Source organism: Silene latifolia, chromosome 1 (assembly GCF_048544455.1).
Source record: "Silene latifolia isolate original U9 population chromosome 1, ASM4854445v1, whole genome shotgun sequence".
Classification (NCBI taxonomy): domain Eukaryota; kingdom Viridiplantae; phylum Streptophyta; class Magnoliopsida; order Caryophyllales; family Caryophyllaceae; genus Silene; species Silene latifolia.
In genome coordinates this window covers 1368280-1391142 of record NC_133526.1, presented here as the reverse complement: position 1 = coordinate 1391142, position 22863 = coordinate 1368280, and the positions used below count along the sequence as shown (strand labels likewise).

General features: G+C 36.2%; 4 protein-coding genes, 2 non-coding genes and 1 pseudogene across 6 annotated transcripts; 4 read left to right on the top strand and 3 right to left on the bottom strand.

Annotated features, from left to right (window-relative positions):
- Positions 1 to 672: 672 nt before the first annotated feature.
- LOC141591966 (uncharacterized) lies at positions 673 to 6242 on the bottom strand. Its single transcript, XM_074412497.1, has 5 exons — positions 6161 to 6242; positions 4446 to 4619; positions 4048 to 4191; positions 3220 to 3676; positions 673 to 2796 (listed from the first exon to the last, which is right to left on the bottom strand). Exons 2-5 carry the CDS (start codon positions 4554 to 4556, stop codon positions 1034 to 1036), a joined length of 2475 nt encoding a protein of 824 aa, XP_074268598.1. The 5' UTR covers positions 4557 to 4619; positions 6161 to 6242; the 3' UTR covers positions 673 to 1033.
- A 3259-nt stretch (positions 6243 to 9501) lies between these two features.
- Positions 9502 to 12295, top strand: LOC141591976 (flavin-containing monooxygenase FMO GS-OX-like 3; annotated as a pseudogene).
- On the bottom strand, positions 12259 to 12329 carry TRNAG-GCC (transfer RNA glycine (anticodon GCC)). The gene has a single exon. It is a non-coding gene; the product is annotated as a tRNA-Gly (tRNA).
- A 2241-nt stretch (positions 12330 to 14570) lies between these two features.
- LOC141642302 (flavin-containing monooxygenase FMO GS-OX-like 3) lies at positions 14571 to 16821 on the top strand. Its single transcript, XM_074451106.1, has 8 exons — positions 14571 to 14867; positions 15229 to 15483; positions 15569 to 15639; positions 15725 to 15877; positions 15951 to 16033; positions 16127 to 16262; positions 16360 to 16533; positions 16627 to 16821. Exons 1-8 carry the CDS (start codon positions 14600 to 14602, stop codon positions 16789 to 16791), a joined length of 1305 nt encoding a protein of 434 aa, XP_074307207.1. The 5' UTR covers positions 14571 to 14599; the 3' UTR covers positions 16792 to 16821.
- Positions 16822 to 16920: 99 nt separating this feature from the next.
- On the bottom strand, positions 16921 to 16991 carry TRNAG-GCC (transfer RNA glycine (anticodon GCC)). Its single transcript has one exon. It is a non-coding gene; the product is annotated as a tRNA-Gly (tRNA).
- Positions 16992 to 17332: 341 nt separating this feature from the next.
- On the top strand, positions 17333 to 19566 carry LOC141642239 (flavin-containing monooxygenase FMO GS-OX-like 3). The gene is made up of 8 exons (XM_074451001.1): positions 17333 to 17756; positions 17828 to 18082; positions 18164 to 18234; positions 18311 to 18463; positions 18552 to 18634; positions 18721 to 18856; positions 19004 to 19180; positions 19327 to 19566. Exons 1-8 carry the CDS (start codon positions 17489 to 17491, stop codon positions 19489 to 19491), a joined length of 1308 nt encoding a protein of 435 aa, XP_074307102.1. The 5' UTR covers positions 17333 to 17488; the 3' UTR covers positions 19492 to 19566.
- A 932-nt stretch (positions 19567 to 20498) lies between these two features.
- Positions 20499 to 22494, top strand: LOC141642159 (flavin-containing monooxygenase FMO GS-OX-like 2). The gene is made up of 8 exons (XM_074450900.1): positions 20499 to 20766; positions 20918 to 21172; positions 21254 to 21324; positions 21400 to 21549; positions 21626 to 21708; positions 21790 to 21925; positions 22046 to 22219; positions 22311 to 22494. Exons 1-8 carry the CDS (start codon positions 20499 to 20501, stop codon positions 22464 to 22466), a joined length of 1293 nt encoding a protein of 430 aa, XP_074307001.1. The 3' UTR covers positions 22467 to 22494.
- The last annotated feature ends 369 nt before the right edge of the window (positions 22495 to 22863 follow it).

Sequence of the window (22863 nt, the reverse complement as noted above, 5' to 3'; positions counted from 1 at the left end):
ACTTTTCTCTTCAATTTAATTCATTTTGTGTCTTATAAGTTCAGTTCAGTTAAAAAAAAAAGGTTCGGTTTAACAAACCAGGCCTAAGAGTCTAAGACTAATCATTGAAAGAAGTTGAGTACAAATGTATGCTATTGGTTTTCCACACCAAACTTTTTTTTTTCCTCTCTTAAGTGAGCCATCGGAGAAAATTTTTAGTTATGCCAAGGAAAAATTCGAAAATTAAATTTTCGATTTTTTTTCAAATATAGGTCATGGCATCACTGGTTCAACCTCGCTGAAATTTTTTACCCCTTAACTATAAATCCTAATTCCGTCATTGGCTATATATATCTTGAGAAAAAACATTTTTGCATCACTGTGTCTACTTCAGAAAGGTCAGAACATGGTGGTCATTGATCCAACATTAATGAGAGACCGTTTCTCTTAAAAATTTGTGATTTGATTGATGGAAGGATCATGCAACATCAGACATACTGTATTACATAAGTCAACTGTTATTTTATGTAACATGCAAGATCATGTTTTCAATAAACAAAACTGCAAATACAAAGGTCCTGACTCCTGACAATCTGCTCTGAATCTGATCATATTATAAAATGCAAATTAATATAAAATAATAATAATAATAATAATAATAATAATAATAATAATAATAATAATAATAATAATAATAATAATAATAATAATTTCTTTCATGGCAAATTAGTATGAAATGGTGACATTTTATGCACAATATTTCATTTAATTCCTGCATGATGATAACTTCTACAGACTACTGAGGGTTTCGCTAATTACGCTATCTGAAATGCAAATTATATGAGTTAAATGGATTAAATAGCTCGAAATTTACTAAACATAAGAGATAACTAGATAAGAGATCTATCTGTAAATAGGACTTTGCTATGTCCAACATACCGAATTACCGATTTTTGCAGATGCCAGCTAGCTCGAAATTCAATGCATGAAAGTAATAAACTTGCAACCAGTCCGAATCAACCTGTCAAGCCTGCAGTTCGCAAGTAGGAAGAAACTATCGTCTACTAATTCTAGATCTTCTGCTCTTTCTTGGCGTACACCAGTCGCTTTCATCAGCGTAATTAGCCCTCATTCTTTTGTACTCTCGCGATCTTATAACACCATCAAAGATGTTTATGTCTTCTCGGATTTCATGCCTTGATAATGTGGATAAACTGGACAGTATGTCTTTCTGGAAATCCTTCATCCGGGTTCCTCTTTTCAGCTTATACCTGCTATCCGTCTCAGACACATCCACGACAAATGCATTCGAGGAAACACAGTAATCTTCAGGACCACACTCTTTCGCATTCAATACCATTTCCTCGTACGAATCCAATGAACGCTGAGGCCGATCATGTTCCTTTTTTTGCACCCTAGAAACCTTTGAGTCTAATTTTGTCACATCACCTACATCGCAAACTGGTCGCTCACGAGATAATTGCACTAGTAACTCAGCAGCTTTCTGATCCGTTTCATCCACTACTAGTTCTTTACTCTTAGAATAAAGAGTGTTCGAATCAATGCTTTCAGTGACCATTACATTTTGACAGAACGGTTTTGGATCCTCATCTAAGCCTAATTTTGGCACACCGGCTTCACCCATCTCAAACCCACATACAAGCATGTTCGAGTGCTTTGACGATGATCCTCCACTCTCAATTTTACTTTTAGAACAAAGAGTGTTGGAATCAAGGCTTTCAGTGACCATTAGATTTTGACCGAATGGTTTTGGATCTTTCTCCACGCCTAATTCTGGCCCAGCTGCTCCACCCATCTCAAGCCCAAATAAAAGCCCGTTCAAGGGCTTTGACGATGATCCCCGGCTCTCAATTTTACTCTTAGAAGAAAGAGTGTTAGAATCAAGGCTTTCAGTGACCAATCCATTTTGACAGAATGATTTTGTATCTTTCTCCACGTCTAATTCTGAGCCAACTGCTCCACCCATCTCAAATCCATACAAACGCCCGCTCGAGAGCTTTGACAGTGATCCCCCGCTCTCAATTTTACTCTTACAACAAAGAGTGTTCGAATCAAGACTTTCAGTGACCAATACATTTTGACAGAATGGTTTTGTATCTTTCTCTAAGCCTAATTCTCGCTCAACGGCTTCACTCTGGCTTTCAGTGACCAATACATTATGACAGAAGGGTTTTGGATCTTTCTCCACGCCTAATTCTGGCCCAACTGCTCCACCGATTTCAAACCCACATAAAAGCCCGTTCGAGAGCTTTGACGATGATCCCACATTCTCAATATTACTCTCGGAACAAATAGTGTTCAGATCAAGGCTTTCAGTGACCAATATATTTTGACAGGGTGATTTTGGATCCTTCTCTAAGCCTAATTCTGGCTTAGCAGCTTCACCTATCTCAAACCCACATAAAAGCTCGTTTGCGAGCTTTGACGATGATCCCACACTTTCAATTTTCGGGTCAGACCCACTACTGCAAAGTTCCTCACCAGAATCAGAATCAGAATCAAGGTCTATAATTATGATTTTGCCTCGATTATCTTCAGGCTTATTTTTCTCTATACTGATCTTATTACCAGGTTTCGGATTATTCTGTACAAGAATATCAGGAGTTTGCGCACAGTTATTAACATTTAGTTCTCTCCCAGAACTTGAAAAAACAGTCCTCGCCAATGAATTGAACACTCCAGAATTAGCATTTGACAAATCTGATAAATCATCGAGCTGAATTGTATTAAGGTCCAACATCATGGGTTTATTATGAGGAATTGATGTATCAGACGCCAAAACGTCTCCATTCAATCCTGCAAGTATGAACAGACAGAAAATCTGAGCATTCTTCGCTCAGAGTATACACTTATGATACCTGATATCCTGATCAATATTACTCCGACATTTCACTTAGCTGCCGTGTCACGTGTCCGACACCTACCTGTCCGACACAGACACGACACTTCGACACTTCATTTTAGACCAAGAAATTGAAAAATTCACACAAAATAGCCGTATTCAACACTCGACACGTGTCAGATACGACACCAGTGTCAGAGAGTCCAGGTAACACAGAATTCCTGATCTATGTTTTTCTTTTTTTTTTGTTTTTGTTTAAGGATACCAGATCTTCATTAGTAAAGCCTTAATGAGTAATGTATATCAATGATACGTATTAAAGCGTTGGACTCAGCTTGAAACGAAATTTGAGACACATTTATTGTCAGACATAGTACCTGATTTATATAACGTCTGTCTCTGAACGGTTAGATCCACATTTATAAAGGGTCTGCTCGATGTAGCCCCATTAGATACATGCCTGACCCCGCTATTTGAGAAGCTTTGTGAATTGTGCTTGTCACCAATTGCAGACCTTTGGAAGACATTCTTTTCTTTGACAGATGAAATTGAGGCAGAAAAACCAGAAGAAACCCCAGGATTTACATCACAGTTTGAAACAATCAAATTTGGGTCTTCAAGATCAATAATCTCAGGCGGAGGCGCACATGCCCCTTTTCCCATCCAAGATCTATGTTCACCCTTTTTACTGGTTTCTTCTCCGAAACTCAAAGAAAGGTTTAAATCAATAGGAACTGCATTTCTCTTCTCCGATTGGCAAATGAACTCATCAGCCGAAAGCTGCAGATCAAGGGGCTTCTGTTTAAAGCCAGGAGTAGTACATTGAATGCCACTCTGAAATGAAGATTACCAGGTAGAATGAGATCAATGTAACGGACAATTAATCAAAGAAATAAACCATAAATTAATGCGCAAATGACGGCAAATTCATAGAGGAAGTACAAAAATTATACAGACTGAAACAAGGCCAAGAAATCATAAATTAATGCGCAAATGACGGCAAAATCATAGAGGAAGTACAAAAATTATACAGACTGAAGCAAGGCCAAGAAATCTCCAAATTTTGTTAGAATGCCTGATACAATCAAGAGAAAAATAACACGGAAAAAAAAGTGAAATTGAACAAGAGACATAGATCGAGAAATTAAGATAAAATGACAAAATATAGCAGCATGAAGGAGATATCGAAGATAAGCCTGACTCACCATGAAAGATTTTACTTGATTGTTCAAGTTTAAAGGACTTGAATTCACACCCCTTATGTGGGAGTTGCAATGATCTAAACCCCTCCGCTTACTGTCCTCAGCCATCGCTGTTTGTGCCCTGTACAGCCGATGAAGTTCTAAGACCTGCAAATAATCAAGTAGGTAATGAGTTTATGTTTATTTTCTCGGTTGTTTGGGATTGTATTTATACAGATCTTGAGACAGATAATGCTGAATTAGTTCTCAAAGAACTCACGAGATTTTCGATAGCATTAATAAGAAATGAATCCAGGGGGGCAGATTCGGAAAGATATTGGCAATCGTAAAAAAGCCGAATTTATTGCAGGCGAACGCAAAGAAAGTAAAAAAAATAAGACACGTAATTGACTGATAAATACCTGCCCCATAAACACAAGTTCTTGATTAAGCATTGTCTGCTTTAATCTTTCCTTCAAAGAATCTGAACAGAACTGAATAGAATTTATATCAAGATGACCTCCATTCAGCATTTTATCCTTGTTGAGAATAGAGAGAGAAGCGACTCTCAGTCTTGAGTTCGCTCTCTTCCATTCCTGCATTGTGAAAGAGATTTCAGAAAAGGTGAGCTGATAAGCAAGCTAAACTAACTGGGAGACAAATCGATCATCTAAACAAGGAAAAGAAAAGAAACGCCAATTCGCAAATCAATGTAGTAACGCACGCATTAAATGTAAAGTCTAACTATCCATTGGATGGATTACAACTTGATTAAAAGGCCATATTTTGCAACTATATTTACGCAATATCAGGATCTAAAAAGATCGGTGAAAAACTACTTCCAAAACAACCGTAATTTGGAAGTACTAGAGGAACTTTTTGCAACTAATTGAGTTGCGCTTAATTAATCAGTCCCACTTGATTCAGTGCTCAGTAAGTGACAGCAGATAGTATGCAATCAGATGAAAGTAGACGAACATGAAGTGAAGTAGCTCAAGTCACAAGGATCATTTTTACTTAACAGTACAATAAGAGACATAGTTATGGCTACTGTTTTCCACAATCGAGTCCTGTCTCAAGCAATAAGAGAGACAATTTAGTACCGAGATCATTCTCTCATACTATATATCACTCATTAAAACAACTTGTACCACTCTCTACCATGTAGCAGACATTTCGACTTATGCATCCACGGATACAACAGTCTTTTCCAATTGAACTTCGCCTCAACTCCTCAAGTAGTAAGTTTTACCTATTGAACTCCCGCTTCAAGTGATAAAACAAATGACTTGTACCTAAACCATCTCAGTTATGTTCTTTTCTGGTGTCAAGTGAGTCACAAAGACAGTTGCTCTAATGCTCGTGGGTTTCTATCGAGATCATGAGTACCACCACTCAATGCCCAAACAACTAAATTAGCTCAACTCTATACCACTCTCAATTATGTAAGACCGCATAGAATGTAGCTATTTAAGCTGCTATAACCCGAATGCTTAGATACCACATTATCAAATTATGATCAATACCCACCAAAAAGCAATAGCAATGAGTTTTGTTAGTCATTATATAGCTCACAGTCATATGAAATTTTCGCAATTTGTACATTTACCCTCGACACATGATACTGTATTATGCCTAGATACAACATTATCAAACTATGATTAATACACACCAAAAAAACAATATCAATGAGTTTAGTTAATTAATCATTAGTATAGCTCACAAATCATACGAAAATTTCGGGATTTGTACATTTAGTCTCAAGGATACACCATTAATCATCAAGAATCAAAATTGCAACAGATCACATTGACCCTAACACTATGATATTCTTCAATTACGTCTTAAGTGTGAGACGATCCTTTTGTATATAAAAAGCTCATTTTTTGTTTCTTGATAGTTAAACGAGTGTTTAACCAATAAAAGAACCGTCTCACATTATGAAACGATCTTAGCTAAATATCACTCAACATTAATCATTATATGTATCCAACACACATCATAATCATCACAAATTCACAATACAATGGACTAACGTAAATAATTCCATCAAAAAACATTAATTAGCATTTTAGCAATATAATTGATTAACAAATTATAACTATAACAAGAACTAAATTAAAAAAATAAAAAGTACCCAGATTATAACATTGGAATAAGAAGAAAACCCAGAAATGAAATCAAGAAATATAATGTATGGAGTAAAAAATTGTAGAGAGAGAAAGTGTACCAGGGATTTAGAGAAATACGAACGTAGGGAATAGAGAGAGAAAGTGTGGTGGTCACAACTCATACAATTAAACAATGTTGTTGTTGATGTATGCTTCCAAAAACGTCACATTATACAATTACTACAGTGTTAACTGTCACATTAATATTAAAAAATAATAGTAATAATTCTATGATAAATAAATTAATGTTTTATTTAAGTGAGTCGATAACGTTACTATAAAATGAACAGTGTCATTTATTTAAAAAAAAAAAGAAGTACTATGTCACTTCTTTTTAAATAGGTGAGAATATACAGTTATTTAATTAGGTGTTTTCACAAAATTAGTTAATATAGTCATGATTTCAACATCAATTATATTGTAATGCTATCCACCTATTATAAATGGGTAGTTAATATAGTGATTAGTAAGACTATATATTTCAGAGTGTTATTGTCATTATTGTTTTTTACTAACAAATATACCGATACATTAATCTTAAGCTAACCCCTACATTTTCAAATTCTCAAATGTTGCGTATTCATATTGTCTGAATAATAAACAATGATATACGGAATATGAAATTGTCTAAATAAACAATGTAGGGGTATAATAAATAAATTACGGATATTTCTCCTATAAAACCTTTATTATCAGTTGTATATTAAGTTGTATTGTATTCTTACCTTATTTAATTTTTAATTTTATTTCATCTGTCACAGTTATTTGTTTACCTATTTCATTTTGAGTTGTCTTAATCAATTGTTACCTTTCTATTTTAGGAATGTATTTGATGAGTAATTTGATCATCGAATAATTGAGCCCCTCCTTTTTTCCATGGTATTTGTGCCAAAACTAAAGAAAAATAAATGACCGTGATGAAGGGAATATCTTTTAATTCTGCCAATGAGTCCCAACCTTGACCGATACACTTTTTTTGTTACTTTTATTCCGCTAAGTTCTCATTCCATTCCAAAATAGTTCTTTACGTTTACTTTTAGCCAAAGATCAAACATAAATGAGATCTGGTTTAAGAAATGCAAAACATGACAAATTAACACTTACATAGTGTCTACTTAAAACAAAAATGTAAAGAAACGATCTAGACATAAATTAGAAAACATAAAGAATTAATCGGAACAGAGAAAGCACGAGAAACGAGAAATTAGGTGGAGATGAATATGATGTAAATAGACATTAATACGTGAGTTTTAGGACAATAATAAAATTGAGTTTCTGTCTCTTTCACTACGTAGTACTTTTCCTTGATGCTTTATTTCCGTTCATCAGTCGTTGGGATTCCCTTCTTCTCTCACATTTTCTACCTCTTTCCTCTCGCTACCTTATGCGGAGTACAAAGTTTACGGTACTTTTATTATTGGGTGAGACGGTTTTAAAGTATAAGTCCGTTAATATAAAAAGCCACTCTTTTATTAATAGCAATAAATTAATAATTTTTCTGGAAAAAGACTGTCTCACGTGTGAAAGCGTCTTATTCTAAAATTTGTGTTTATTATTATTATACTCTCTTTGTTCTGATCAATAGTTTACAATTGTTTTATACCGTACATATTAGTATTATTAAAGAAATAAAAAACAACTTGAGGAGAAAATGTAATAGTACCCGGTCCCATCCACATAGGTTGGTTTATCTACAACGAAGTAGAAAAAAAATGTAAATGATTTCTAATACGGAGTACACCTTAAATAGAAAATGGTAAATTATTGATCGAAACCAAGGGATTATATATATACTCGTAATAGTACTACTACAGTACTACGTATATTTGTGTTGGCACAAATTCTTGTTTGACGGATACCATTTTACCTCACAAAATACCCACTTTTTCTCTCTCTGCAACATTATTCATGTGGTCCCCTTTCTCCACTAATCCATTTTGTTATCATTTTAACTCACAAAATATCCGCCACAAATGATAACCCGTCACAAGGGAGACCAATTGTTGTGTTGGATAGGCACTTGGAAAAGGGCTCTCGTCAGAATTTGTTGCGACAGTTTCATTACTGAAAAAGCTTACCATATAAAGTAGCTAAAGGACTTTTGTTCTCTCTTAAATAGGTATAGTACTTTGGACTGCTACCCCAAAATTTCCAAAATAATCGTGCATTCAAATAATTGATTGAAAATATCTTTATTAACACAACATTGTTTAAGAACTAAGATAGATATTTTTGTTGGTCAAATTAGATCAGAATTTAAGGCCGATATTTTCGTCGGTCAAATAAGATTAGATGAGACAAATCATAATACCAAAGGTCTAGCAAAACACAAATTCTCATTATAGACGGACACTATTCATCTATACGTATAGACGGATACTATTTTCTCTCACAAAATACCCATTTGCCATAAAGTGAGAAGCACATGGGGTGCCCCACCTTGTCCCATCTACCCATTTTATTAGAGGTCTTTACCCGTCTATTCGCCCCACCCGTCTATACCAAGACTTATTGCTAGCAAAAAGGTTGTACTCCAATATTTAACCAAAATTGACCGACAACTTTATACTCTCTTCGTCTCGGTCTCTAGTTTGCTTTTGATTTTGACACAAAGACCTATGAAAGAGTGAGAAGACCAATTATTAAATGAAAAGCGGTCTAAATTAAATGTCGAGACACTCAAAATAAAATAGACAAATAAATAACCAGGGCGGAGGGAATATACAAATTGCCCAGCATGGCACAAAGATCCCAAAACGAGAAGATCATTACTTCTTGATTTGCGACCTATCATTCACAAAACCATCGTCTTAACTTGTACTCCCTCCTATTCTCTAAGATCTTCCGTAATTCCTAAAACGACAAATTCACAAAGATCTTCCACTTTCCTTATTTGTCTATTATTTGTAGTTATAATAACTTGTGACCCCACATTTTCTCTCTTACTTTCATTTATATGCACATATCACCATACTACTAAATTCTACCCAAAAAGTAATGTGGAAGAACTTAGTGAATAGGAGGGAGTAGTGTTTATTAGCATTGTTTAATACAGAATATACATTTGTTAGGTTAGGCCTATTATTTTAGACTTTATTTCAATCCTTACAAGTTCAATCCAACCTCTTTAAATTGTATTCAATTCAGCTCAAATTCTACTCTTTTGTTCAAATTGGATCTTAAAAATTCCGTTCGCTTTAGTTCAACCGTTTCAGTCCAAAAAAATCAGCTTACCGATTTAGTTTAGTATCATAAAGATAGTCAAATACACTACACAATGAACATTATCATCATGGTATAATAATGTCTTAATGGAGTGTGACAATTAATTATCCAAATCAGGAAAGAGGGTATCATCTTCCTAGTTCAACCACCTAATACAATATAATCATGGACATAAAAATGAATTAATTCATGAAATTGCATTAATACTTGACAAAACCATATAACAAACAAACACTAAAATGACGTCCAAAAAGGTTGCAGTAGTTGGCTGTGGCGCGGCCGGGCTTGTGGCTGCTCGTGAGCTAAGTAGAGAGGGACACGAGGTGGTTGTGTTTGAGCGTGGGACCCAATTAGGTGGGACATGGGTTTACACCCCCGAAACTGAATCTGACTCGCTTGGACTTGACCCGACTAGGACCATTGTTCATTCCAGTCTTTATAAGTCTCTGAGGACTAACATCCCTACAGAACTCTTGGGATTTCGCGATTTTCCATTTGTTGCTTCGGGTAATTCTTGATATTGCATAGTTTAATCGCCTTTATACTGTTTTGACTGATTAGGTCCCCGATTTAAATCTCATACTCGTAGTATTGCTGGTCTGCTGGATTGATTAGTCCCCGGACTGATGTACTGTTGGATTGATTAGCTCCCGGATTTGAGTACATTTATCTTGTACTCGTAGTACTGCTGGTCTGTTGGATTGATTACTGATTAGTATTCGTACTGATGTACTGTTAGATTGATTAGCTCCCGGATTTTAGTTTATGAATGCAGGAGGGCCGTTTATGTGACATTTATAACTGATATGCTACTCTCTATGCCTTTAGCTAAATTTATTTCAATACAATTTTTTTTCCTGTTCTCACGTATTTTGAAAAACGTATGAAAATGAATGAACGAAGGGAGTACGTATGAACTGATTTTATATGTTGCATGCTCAGTCCATGGTGTTTGCTGCTGGTTACTTTGCAGACTTGCCTGACAGAGATTCGCGGAGATATCCAAAACATGAGGAGGTATTGCAATACTTGAAGGATTTCGCTTGTGAATTCAGACTCAATGATCTCATTCGCTATCAAACCGAGGTATTGTTTGTTGGACCGGAAATTGAGGGAAAGTGGAAGGTTAAATCCAGAAGAAATAGCATGGATGAATTGGTTGAGATATATGATGCTGTGGTTATCTGTAATGGACATTACACTCAACCAAGAATTGCTGATATACCCGGTAACTAATGCTGTGGTTATACACTTATTTGTAATCGTTGTATGGAACGGTTTTTACCATAATAATCTGTTTCTAATCATACAGGTATTGAGGTTTGGCCAGGGTGGCAATGTCATAGCCACAATTATCGTATTCCTGATCCTTATCGAGATCAAGTATGTTTTGCGCTTTTGTTTTGAGCCTAGACTTTTGGTTGACACGATTCTTTTGCGCATTTTAGTTCCCTGTACAATTGTTTTTTATATGTGCAGGAATTTCCTGTCTAAATGATGTTTTACTTTTCTTCGGTTTTTCCTGCTACCAGGTTGTAGTTTTGATAGGGGGTTCCACAAGTGCAGCTGATTTCTGCCAGGAAATATCGGAAGTTGCCAAAGAAGTCCATGTAGCATGCCGATCAGAACGTGGCAGAAATTTTATACACAAACATGGTTTCGACAAAGTGTTTGTCCATCCAATGGTTAAGCCTCAACCATAATCTCAGTTTAAAAAACCGTTCTTTGGCACAAAGCTTAAACATGCACTATCCAAAGTGCCTCAACCGTAATCTTAGTTTAAAAAATGCAGATAGACAGAGTCCATGAGGATAGAAGAGTCGTGTTTGAAGACGATACTGATGTGATTGCAGATGTCATTCTACATTGTACCGGGTATTTTTAGGCTTAATCCAGTACAAAGTACATAATGAGGCTTTATTTGCATTTCAAATGAAGTCGGCGTTACATCATATATAACTTCTTACAGGTACAAGTATCATTACCCCTTCCTTCATACGGGTGGTGTCGTGAATGTAGAAGATAATCGAGTTGGACCGTTGTATAAACATGTTTTTCCCCCTGCATTAGCCCCGGGGATCTCCTTCATCGGTATACTTAGAAATGTAAGTTTTGTTTCCAGTACTATATGCTGCAACAGTTTCATAACTTACATAACTAAATATTTCTTATTCTTTTGTACTATAGGTTATACCTTTTCTACATCTTGAACTTCAAAGTAAATGGATAGCCGGGGTCTTGTCAGGGCGACTGTCACTTCCATCGGAAGAACAAATGATGCAAGACGTAGACGCTTTCTACTCAAAATTGGAAGCCACAAATGTTCCAAAGCGAGATACTCACAAGCTTAATTTTGAGGTAAGTTACACTCACATTTTTTTTGCTGATGTCAACTAGCTTAGCTGGTCAAGTCATGAGTAGTGGTGCTCATGACTTGGGTTGAAATCCCGCCAGTATCAATACTGCCCTTGCGGCTCCCCTTTACATAACAAAAACACATTTTTTGGAAAAGGCGTCATTTGAGGCCGACTACTAACCATATAAAAGTTCAATGTTCAAATGTTTTGGCAGTTTGGAATGGCGGATTGGCTGGCTAACCAATGTGGTTGTCCTATAGAGAAATGGAGAAAGGATGCGTGCAATGTGGCTTACAATGACTACGTGACCCGACCAAGTACATTTCGGGATGACTATGGTTTTAACGAAGAGCCGCAACAGCAAGCGCACCAATAATAAAACTTTTTTATGAATAATTTAAGCGATGACCAAACTTGTACTTGCAATTTCTACGGCATTCAGTTGCAAACAATGTAAAAGATGTTGAAGTTGGAAAAAAATTTGCACCAGCCGGGAATCGAACCCGGGTCTGTACCGTGGCAGGGTACTATTCTACCACTAGACCACTGGTGCTTATTTGATACAATAACAAGAATAAATAAATATCTCTAGAATTTTAGTCTTGAAGGCCTAATAAAATTACTCGATACAACTATACAAGTGCCTTCAACCTTATTTGTTGGGAGAACATGTCAATTATTATTCATTTTATTTTTAAGTGGCCTCAATACCAATCATTTATTTAATTTTTTTATTCTTTATGAGGGTACTTCTAATCAAAGGTAAACAACTGACTGGGAGGGATATCTGGGATAAGTATAAAAATTGATGTCGTTTTCTTCTCAATCTTCAATTCAATTAAATCCTATTAATTCAGTTTACGATAGTTCAATCGTTTTAGTTCAAAAGAACCACCGACATGAGTTAGTTGAGTACCATAGAAATAGTCAAATACACTGCATATATATCATATATCATATACTTCTTTAATGCAGCTGCCAAAAAGCTGACATGTCATCACAAATTTTCATTTTAGGATGACGTGTCGTTATATTAAAGTATTAGAATAATTGATAAAAAAACACAGTAAACCATTAGAAAAAAAAATCTCTCATATTGAATTGGATTAGGATATTCCATATTCAAAATGGAATATTCACTGTTTGGAATTGTATATTGCTCTTTTAAAATTATTTTGATTTAAATATGTTAATTATGGAGATTTTTCAAAAATTAATATGCCAAATGCTAAAATCATGAAGATTATATGCTAAAATCAGTTATAACAGTAATTTAATCCTAAAATTCTAAAGTTTGAGAACTGATTGCCGTTATTTAAGGGAGGAGAGTATGGCTGAACAAAAAAGTCCGAACCGTATTTTTAAACTGAAACCGAACCAAAAACCGAATTATGGAGTCCGAATATTCGGTTTTTTTTTATGCAGTAACCAAATCGGATTTTTGTACTATAAAAACGGAGCGGATTCGGTTGTAGGAAATTAAAAACCGGAGAACGGTTTTTAAACCGTTTTATTTAGAAATAAAAAATAACGTAAATTCAAAACCGGAGACCGTTTTTAAACCGGTAACCTAATTTTTTTCTATGTGTTTCTATGCATTTGAGTGTGCATCTTTCTTGAAACCGGTTATAAAAACCGGAGCGGATAAACCAGTTTACGGATCCTGTTTTAAAATTCAGAAAAAACCGATTAACCGGATTAATCCGGATCAGATTCGGTTTAGGAAAAAACCAGTTTTTAAAACAAGTTACCCGACGGTTTGCAAAACCGGAGCGGATAACCTTTTTTGCTCAGCCCTAGAGGAGAGTGTTAATGGAATAAAAAAATGGACTGATTCCTAAATCAACGGGAGTAGGAATCATTTCACAATAAAGTGTAAATGGGATATGTATGATATCCTCTCAAAAATATAGCTAATCAGTTCTCTAAACACTCTAAGAGAATCACTATAAAATAGACATCCAACCGCCTCATCTCAATCCTTCACAATTCACAAAAAATTGAGGCCGATTAATTGAACAATCGAACAAGCAAATGATCGGGAGAAATCTGAGTTGAACTTGAAGTCTAAGGAGGAAGATGATTCCAACTACACTCAGTGGCGGAGCCAGGATTCAAGCTTGGGGGGGGGGGGGGGTGAGGTGTATGGGTAATATTATAAGGAACACTCGATTTTTTTTTGAAAATTTTAACTAAAAACTTCGAAAAACTCAACCGTTAGGGGGGCGACTGGCTCTGCTACCCCCCCTAGCTCCACCACTGACTACACTAATTAAGCAAGGCAATGACGCGAAAATTGGATAGACTCCGTCAAATCGTCATCAGAATTAAGCAGGAAATCAGATTGAGAACATGACTGATCAAAGCTCCTCTAAGCTCCAAACCACCGTGAGTCCCTCACCGGACATTCACCCTTCCAAACCACTTCTAAACCGTCACTCGCTCATCATCATCTATAAATCGTTATCTTGAAATTTCTAAGTCTTGATTATACTAATAAACACAATATATGTATAGTTAATAATTCGAAAATAATAGCTTTGTAAATCAGCTATCTATATCTTTATTATTATTAAGTGTATACATCTAAAATCATAAAAGCAGATCCGTGAATTTCACGGGTTAAAACCTAGTTACTCTATCAATTTATTATCATGGTCAACTAATGTTAACTTGAAGAACGTGAAAATTAAAAAATCCCAATCCCAACAACCACCTAAGACAATATAATCAAACAAAGAAGTAGTTAATCATGGACATAAAATTGTATTAATTCATGAAATTTCATTAATACTTGACAAAACCATATAACAAAACACTGAAATGACATCCAAAAAAGTTGCAGTAGTTGGCTGTGGCGCGGCCGGGCTTGTCGCTGCTCGTGAGCTAAGTAGAGAGGGACACGAGGTGGTTGTGTTTGAACGTGGGACGCAATTAGGTGGGACATGGGTTTACACACCCGAAACTGAAACTGACTCGCTTGGACTTGACCCGACTAGGACCATTGTTCATTCCAGTCTTTACAAGTCTCTGAGGACTAACATCCCTAGAGAACTTTTGGGTTTTCGCGATTTTCCATTTGTTGACTCGGGTAATTCTTGAAACTGCGTCGTTTAGTCACATTTATACGTATGGTCCATAGGGGTATTTAGTTTTTTTTTTTTTTTTTTTTTTTTTTTTTTTTTTTTAACATAAAGGTTTGAGATTGATGTACTGTTGGATTGATTAGGTCCCGGATTAATGTACTGTTAGATTAATTAGCTCCTGTATTTTAGTGTACGGGTGTCGTTTATAAAACATTTAGCGAAAAGTTGACTTTTTCTTTGATTCCATTTCTGTTTCGACAAATTTTGAAAAACGTATGAAAAGGAAATGAATGGCGGGAGTACTTAAGAAAAGAGTTTTAAAGTGCATATAGGAGTTATGGAGTTGGCTGCTGTCTTTTCTTGCAGGCTTGCCTGATAGAGATCCGCGGAGATTTCCAAAACATGAGGAGGTATTGAAATACTTGGAAGATTTCGCTTGTGAATATAAACTCAATGATCTCATTCGCTATCAAACGGAGGTATTGTTTGTTGGACCGGAAATTGAGGGAAAGTGGAAGGTTAAATCCAGAAGAAATAGCATGGATGAATTGGATGAGATATATGATGCTGTGGTTATCTGTAATGGGCATTACACTCAACCAAGAATTGCTGACATACCCGGTAACTAATGCAGTGGTTACATACTTGTAAATTGTAATCGTTGTATTGAACCGTTTACCATAATACACTGTCTCTATTCGTACAGGTATTGAGGTTTGGCCACGGTGGCAATGTCACAGCCACAATTATCGTACTCCTGATCCATATCGAGATCAAGTATGCCTTTGGTCCCCCAACCGTGCTTTTGTTTTGTATTTTTGCAGGAATTTCTTGTCTAAATGAGGTTTTCTCCTACTATCAGGTTGCGGTTTTGATAGGTGGTTCCGTAAGTGCAGCTGATATCTGCCAGGACATAACTGGAGTGGCAAAAGAAGTCCATGTAGCATGTCGATCAGAAAGTAGCAGAAATTTTATACAGAAACATGGTTTCGACAATGTGTTTGTGCATCCAATGGTAAATCCTCAACCATAGTCTTAGTTTGAAGATTCGTGTTTGTGCATACTAACCAGTTGAATAAAAAATGCAGATAGACAGAGTCCATGAGGATGGAAGAGTCGTGTTTGAGGACGATACTGATGTGATTGCAGATATCATTTTACATTGTACCGGGTACTTCAGACTGCCTTTTTTCTTTCGCATTTCAAATAAAACCGGTGTTAGAAAATTCATTACAGGAAAATGTAATCATACAATATTTTTCAGGTACAAGTATCATTACCCTTTCCTTCACACAGGTGGTGCAGTAAATGTAGAAGATAATCGAGTCGGACCATTGTATAAACATGTTTTCCCCCCTGCATTAGCCCCGGGGATCTCCTTCATCGGTATACCGAATTTTGTAAGTATTGTTTTACAACAGTCCCTTTAATACTGTAATACTATATGCTGTCAATGCTGCAATAATACTGTATTTCTGATTTTCCTGTTCATACTAGATTGTGCCTTTTCTGCATTACGAACTTCAAAGTAAATGGATAGCAGGAGTCTTGTCGGGGAGAATATCACTGCCATCGGAAGATGAGATGATGCAAGACATACAAGCCTTCTACTCGAAATTGGAAGCTAAAAATGTGCCAAAGCGACATACTCACAAGCTTAGTGATTTTGAGGTATAAGATTATAGGCGCAAAAACTTTTCTGAGGTCTTATATTTGAGACCGACTCATCTGGCTCATTTATGTTGTGTGTCAATGTTTTGTCAGTTTGAGATAGAGGATTGGCTAGCTGAGCAATGTGGTTGCCCTCCTATCGAGAAATGGAGAAAGGATGCGTTCTATGCGGGTTTCATTGACTTGATCACCAGACCAACTACATATCGGGATGACCAAGGTTTTAGTGAAGAGTCGACCCAAACAGCGCACCAATAATTTAATCGATACTTGGTTTCAGAACGATTTTTTGACATTAATTTGTTCTTGTGATTAGATGGATGTGTACAGAATGCTACAGATTCATGTATTTGACATTATCAGGAAATCAAAGAAAAAAAAGTAACTTGCACCAGCCGGGAATCGAACCCGGGTCTGTACCGTGGCAGGGTACTATTCTCCCACTAGACCACTGGTGCTTGTGTGAGTAATAAATAAATTGTTGGGACACGTTTACTGCTGAAAAAGCTGCACCAGCTCGGAATCTAACCCGGGTCTATAATTAAATCAAATTATTGTTTTATGACTGATATATCCGTATGTCAAATAAGATAGACGAGACAAATCAGAATACCTAATGAATAACATCTACTAAAAAGTTCCAACTGTTTGAAGTCTAAAGCAATCGGCCGATCCTTGTTATTATTACCCCGTCTTAAACAAGAATTTGTGTTGTTAGTTTAGTACCATAAACATATTCAAATACACTGCACATTATCATCAATTGATCATGGTAAAATAGTAAAATAATGTTGTCTTGGACAGTGTGACAATTAATAATTCAGATCTGGGAAGAGGGTGTCATCTTCCTGAGACAATATAATCAAACAAATAGTTTAAGGAAAATGGACATAAATATGAATTGATTCATTTAATTTCATTAATACTTGATATAATCTTATAACAAAACAGTAAAATGACATCTAAAAAAGTTGCAGTAGTTGGCTGTGGCGCGGCCGGGCTAGTCGCTGCTCGTGAGCTACGTAGAGAGGGGCACGAGGTGGTCGTGTTTGAGCGTGGGATGCAATTAGGTGGGACGTGGGTTTACACACCCGAAACTGAAATGGATCAGCTTGGACTAGACTCGACTAGGAACATTGTTCATTCTAGTCTTTACAAGTCTCTGAGGACTAATATCCCTAGAGAGCTTTTGGGATTTCGTGATTTTCCATTTGTTGCTTCCGGTAATTCTCTAATTGCGTAGCTTAGCCGCATTTATACATACAGTCTTGTTTACTGCTGTCATTTTTTGCAGACTTGCCTGACAGAGATCCGCGGAGATATCCAAAACATGAGGAGGTATTACAATACTTAAAGGATTTCGCTTGTGAATTTAGACTCAATGATCTCATTCGCTATCAAACCGAGGTATTATTTGTTGGACCGGAAATTGAAGGAAGGTGGAAGGTTAAATCCAGAAGAAATAGGATGGATGATTTAGATGAAACTTTTGATGCTGTGGTTATCTGTAATGGACATTACACTCAACCAAGAATTGCTGACATACCTGGTAACTATTAACTAATGCTGTAATTACATTTAATCGTCTTATGGAATGGTTTACTATAATAACCCGTCTTTAATCATGTAGGTATTGAGGTTTGGCCAGGGTGGCAATGTCACAGCCACAATTATCGTACTCCTGATCCTTATCGAGATCAAGTATGTTGCGAATGATGCTGCTATTTGTGTCGGAATTTCTTGTATAATTATTAATTATATTTTCTCTTGCTATCAGGTTGTAGTTTTGGTAGGGGGTTCCATAAGTGCAGTTGATATCTGCAAGGACATAACCGGCGTTGCCAAAGAAGTTCATGTAGCATGTCGATCAGAACGTGGAAGAAATTTTATAAAGAAACTCGGTTTTGACAACTTGTTTCTCCATCCCATGGTAAAAATTTGATCATAATTTTACTGATGCACTAGCCGAAACGCCTCAGAATGCGACACATTCTAACTGTACGAAATAAATAATGCAGATAGACCGAGTCCATGAAGATGGTAGAGTCGCGTTTCAGGATGATACTAACGTGACAGCGAATGTCATTCTATATTGTACAGGGTATTTTCTAGGCTTAATTTACTACAGTACACATAATTAACCGGGCTTTTTTTTTTCATGTTAATGAAGGCGGATAATTCTTTCAGGTACAAATATCATTACCCCTTCCTTCAAACGGGTGCTGCCGTGAATGTAGACGATAATCGAGTAGGACCATTGTATAAGCATGTTTTCCCCCCTACATTAGCCCCAGGGATCTCCTTTATTGGCATACCGAGTTTTGTAAGTTTTGTTTTCTACTCCAGTGTTTAAGGTTTTTGTTGAGATGGTTCATCTATCAGTACTATATGCTGCACGGCTGTCTACAGCAGTAGTTTTATAGCTCTAGCATAACTAAGTACTGGTGTATTTATGTTTTTTCGGTACTAGGTTATGCCTTTTATACTTTTCGAACTTCAAAGTAAATGGATAGCAAAGGTGTTGTCGGGGCGAATATCACTTCCGTCAGAAGAACAGATGATGCAAGACATAGAAGCTTTGTACTCAAAATTGGAAGCTACAAATGTGCCAAAGCGATATACTCACAAGCTTAATAATAATTTCGAGGTAACTTCTGCTGTAGCCAATTATTTTGAAAACGTCTTACATGTGAGACCAACCCATTAATCTTATAAATTCAACAAAGTATACACAAGGATTTGGCTTCGGTCACATAGCTTGCTCATTTATGTTGCGTCTCCATATTTTGACAGTTTGAGGTAGAAAATTGGCTGGCTGAGCAATGTGGTTGCGCTCCTATCGAGAAATGGAGAAAGGATGTGTTTTATGCGGGTCACATGAACTTGATCACCCGACCAAATACATATCGGGATGACCAGGGTTTAAGTGAAGAACGATCCCAACAAGCGCACCAATAATTTAATCGATACTTAGTTTCAGAACGATTTTTTGATGACAATGGTACATCAAAGATAATAAAACTTGTATTTGTGATTAGATAATAAACCGTCCCAAGTCCCAACAGATTCGTGTATTTGACATTATCAGAAAATCAAAGATAACTCGTATCTAAGTTTCAACTTTTTCTTACCCATATAAGTTAGGAAATTAAAATTAACTGTTTAATTTACAGCAGATGTCAAAGTGGGAAAAATGAATAAAAAAAGTGCACCAGCCGGGAATCGAACCCGGGTCTGTACCGTGGCAGGGTACTATTCTCCCACTAGACCAGTGGTGCTTATGTGAACATTGGATAATTTGCTCTGTATTCAAATTATTGATTGAAAATATCTTTAATTAACACGGATTTTTGTTTAAGATAGGTATATATTCGTTTTGTCAAAAAAAAGTTAGATGAAACCATCATTATAGTGACACACAATTCAGGCAAAATCAAAAACACAACCTACATAATGTTTGGTTGGTTGGCGGATACGGGTCAAAATCATGATCATTCTAATTTAAATCATAATGGTTTTATTTGTTTTTTTTTTTTACAGGTAATGGTTTTATTTGTTATGCTAACAAGATTATGTCCCTGACAGATAAAGATGAGGAAAGATATTCTCAATTGTGTGTCAAGTTCAAAACCAGAGAACATAATTAGATATTTCCGAAATAATGTTGGATTGCACGAGTTTAACACTAGTTAACACCTGGAGTCCTCGATATGATAAAACCATATAACAAAATCCGGAAAGTGGGCGTCATCTTCCTAATACCAACCACATCACCTAAGACAATATAATCCAAGCAAAGAATCTAATCATGGACGTAAATAAATTATACATTGAAATTGCATTACTTGATAAAACCATATAACAAAATGTTGGTAGTGATGGCTTAAGAATCTAACTTGCCTTCTATAAATAGTAAGTCCATTGTTGCTTAGTTACTCAACCAATACAAAAAACACTCAAATTAAATGACGTACAAAAAAGTCGCAGTAGTTGGCTGTGGTGCGGCCGGGCTTGTCGCTTCTCGTGAGCTACGTAGAGAGGGGCACAAGGTGGTCGTGTTTGAACGTGGGACCCAATTAGGTGGGACATGGGTTTACACACCCGAAACTGAACCTGACTCGCTTGGACTTGACCCGACTAGGACCATTGTTCATTCCAGTGTTTACAAGTCTCTTCGGACTAATGTCCCTAGAGAACTTTTTGGCTTTCGCGATTTTCCATTTTTTGGTTCCGGTAATTCTTTACATTGCGTTGTTTAGTCGCCTTTATACTTTTTTTTTTTTTTTTTTGTCCGAGACTCTTCTCACATATTTTGAAAAACGCATGAAAATGAAATGAACGAGGGGAGTACTTAAGAACAGAGTTTAATAAGCATATCTTGCAGGCTTGCCTGACAGAGATTCGCGAAGATATCCAAAACATGAGGAGGTATTGAAATACTTGGAGGATTTCGCTTCTGAATTTAGACTCAATGATCTCATTCGCTTTCAAACCGAGGTACTGTTTGTTGGAGCGGAAATAGAGGGAAAGTGGAAGATCAAATCCAGAAGAAATAGCAATGATGAATTAGATGAAACCTATGATGCTGTGGTTATCTGTAGTGGACATTACACTGAACCAAGCATTGCTGACATATCCGGTAAGGCGATAACTAATGCTGTGGTTATCTGTAATCGTTGTATAGAACAGTTTACATAATAATCCGTCTCTAATTATGCAGGTATTGAGGTTTGGCCAGGGTGGCAAAGTCACAGCCACAATTATCGTACTCCTGAACCTTACCGAAATCAAGTATGTTGGTCCCCCATGTTGTTTCGTATTTGTGCAGGAATTTCTCGTCTAAATGAAATTTTCTCCTGTTATCAGGTTGTAGTTGTGATAGGGGGTTCCTTAAGTGCAGCTGATATATGCAAGGACATAGCAACAGTTGCGAAAGAAGTCCATGTAGCATGTCGATCAGAACGTGGCAGAAATTTTATACACAAACATGGTTTCGACGTGTTTGTGCATCCAATGGTAAACACACAACCAGTCTTAGTTTAAAAAATAAGTAATTATTCACACATTTTAACCATTTGAGTAAAAAATGCAGATAGACAGAGTCCAGGACGATGGAAGAGTCGTGTTTGAAGACGATACTTATGTGATTGCAGATGTCATTCTACATTGTACAGGGTATTCACTTACGGCTTTTTTTTCGCATTTGAAATGAAATCGGTGTTAAAAATATTCATTCAAGCATTCAACTTCTTTCAGGTACAAGTATCATTACCCCTTCCTTCACACAGGTGGTGCAGTAAATGTAGAAGATAATCGAGTAGGACCATTGTATAAACATGTTTTCCCCCCTGGATTAGCCCCGGGGATCTCCTTTATCGGTGTACCGAATTATGTAAGTTTTTTTTTTTTTTAGCTGTAAATAAAGAGTTTTTATACAGATGACATTTGACTAATTAGGTCAAATGCACTTATTTTAGCAATATTGTATTTCTAATTTTCCTGTTTATACTAGATTTTGTCTTTTACACATTTCGAACTTCAAAGTAAATGGATAGCAGGAGTCTTGTCGGGGAGAATATCGCTTCCATCGGAAGAAGAGATGATGCAAGACATAGAAGCCTTCTACTCGAAATTAGAAGCTACAAATGTGCCAAAGCGACATACTCACCAACTTATGGATTTTGAGGTATAATCAAATTATAAGCGCAAAAACTTTTATGTCTCGTCTTATGTTTGAGACCGACTCATCTTATAAATTGAACGGAATGTTTTGACAGTTTGAGATTGAAAATTGGCTGGCTGAGCAATGTGGTAGCCTTCCTATAGAGAAATGGAGAAAAGAAGTGTATTATATGGCTTACATTGACTTCATTGCCCGACCAAATACATTTCGGGATGACTTTAAAGATAATACTCCGCAACTTCAAATATAAGGTTTCGACAATGGCACTTCAAAGATAATACTCCTCAACTTGTTCTTGTTATTGTAAAGAATATAAGAGAAAATAAATAAATTGTATTGTATTATTGATTTATCTGATTGTATGAATTCATGTGTATTATAAGAGATGGTTGAATGAAGAAGCTCATTTATTTGACATTATCAAAAAATCAAAGATCATAACTCGTTCTTGTTTCAAGGTTTCGATTCAACTCGACTTGGCTACTTGTAAGTTACGAAGTACTTTTTTTTTCAATCATGTAAGCAACATAAAGTAAAATTTTCTGTTAATTTGCAGATTGCATTCAGAAACTACCTAGCAAGCAAACAATACAGCATGACTCATAGTTGGAAAAATGAAAAAAATGTTATGAAATATTATTATGTAA

Bases quoted from the DNA above. Each gene is read 5' to 3' on its own strand.
- LOC141591966 (XM_074412497.1), bottom strand. From the start codon at position 4,556: ATGCTGAATGGAGGTCATCTTGATATAAATTCTATTCAGTTCTGTTCA. The intron at 4,192-4,445 runs GTATTTATCAGT...GATTATTTGCAG, and splicing joins AACTTGTGTTTATGGGGCAG to GTCTTAGAACTTCATCGGCT. The intron at 3,677-4,047 runs GTGAGTCAGGCT...TCTTCATTTCAG, and splicing joins ATCAAGTAAAATCTTTCATG to AGTGGCATTCAATGTACTAC.
- LOC141642302 (XM_074451106.1), top strand. From the start codon at position 14,600: ATGACATCCAAAAAAGTTGCAGTAGTTGGCTGTGGCGCGGCCGGGCTT. The intron at 16,034-16,126 runs GTACTTCAGACT...AATATTTTTCAG, and splicing joins ATCATTTTACATTGTACCGG to GTACAAGTATCATTACCCTT. The intron at 16,534-16,626 runs GTATAAGATTAT...ATGTTTTGTCAG, and splicing joins ACAAGCTTAGTGATTTTGAG to TTTGAGATAGAGGATTGGCT.
- LOC141642239 (XM_074451001.1), top strand. From the start codon at position 17,489: ATGACATCTAAAAAAGTTGCAGTAGTTGGCTGTGGCGCGGCCGGGCTA. The intron at 18,464-18,551 runs GTAAAAATTTGA...TAAATAATGCAG, and splicing joins ACTTGTTTCTCCATCCCATG to ATAGACCGAGTCCATGAAGA. The intron at 18,635-18,720 runs GTATTTTCTAGG...TAATTCTTTCAG, and splicing joins GTCATTCTATATTGTACAGG to GTACAAATATCATTACCCCT.
- LOC141642159 (XM_074450900.1), top strand. From the start codon at position 20,499: ATGACGTACAAAAAAGTCGCAGTAGTTGGCTGTGGTGCGGCCGGGCTT. The intron at 21,550-21,625 runs GTAAACACACAA...TAAAAAATGCAG, and splicing joins ACGTGTTTGTGCATCCAATG to ATAGACAGAGTCCAGGACGA. The intron at 21,709-21,789 runs GTATTCACTTAC...AACTTCTTTCAG, and splicing joins GTCATTCTACATTGTACAGG to GTACAAGTATCATTACCCCT.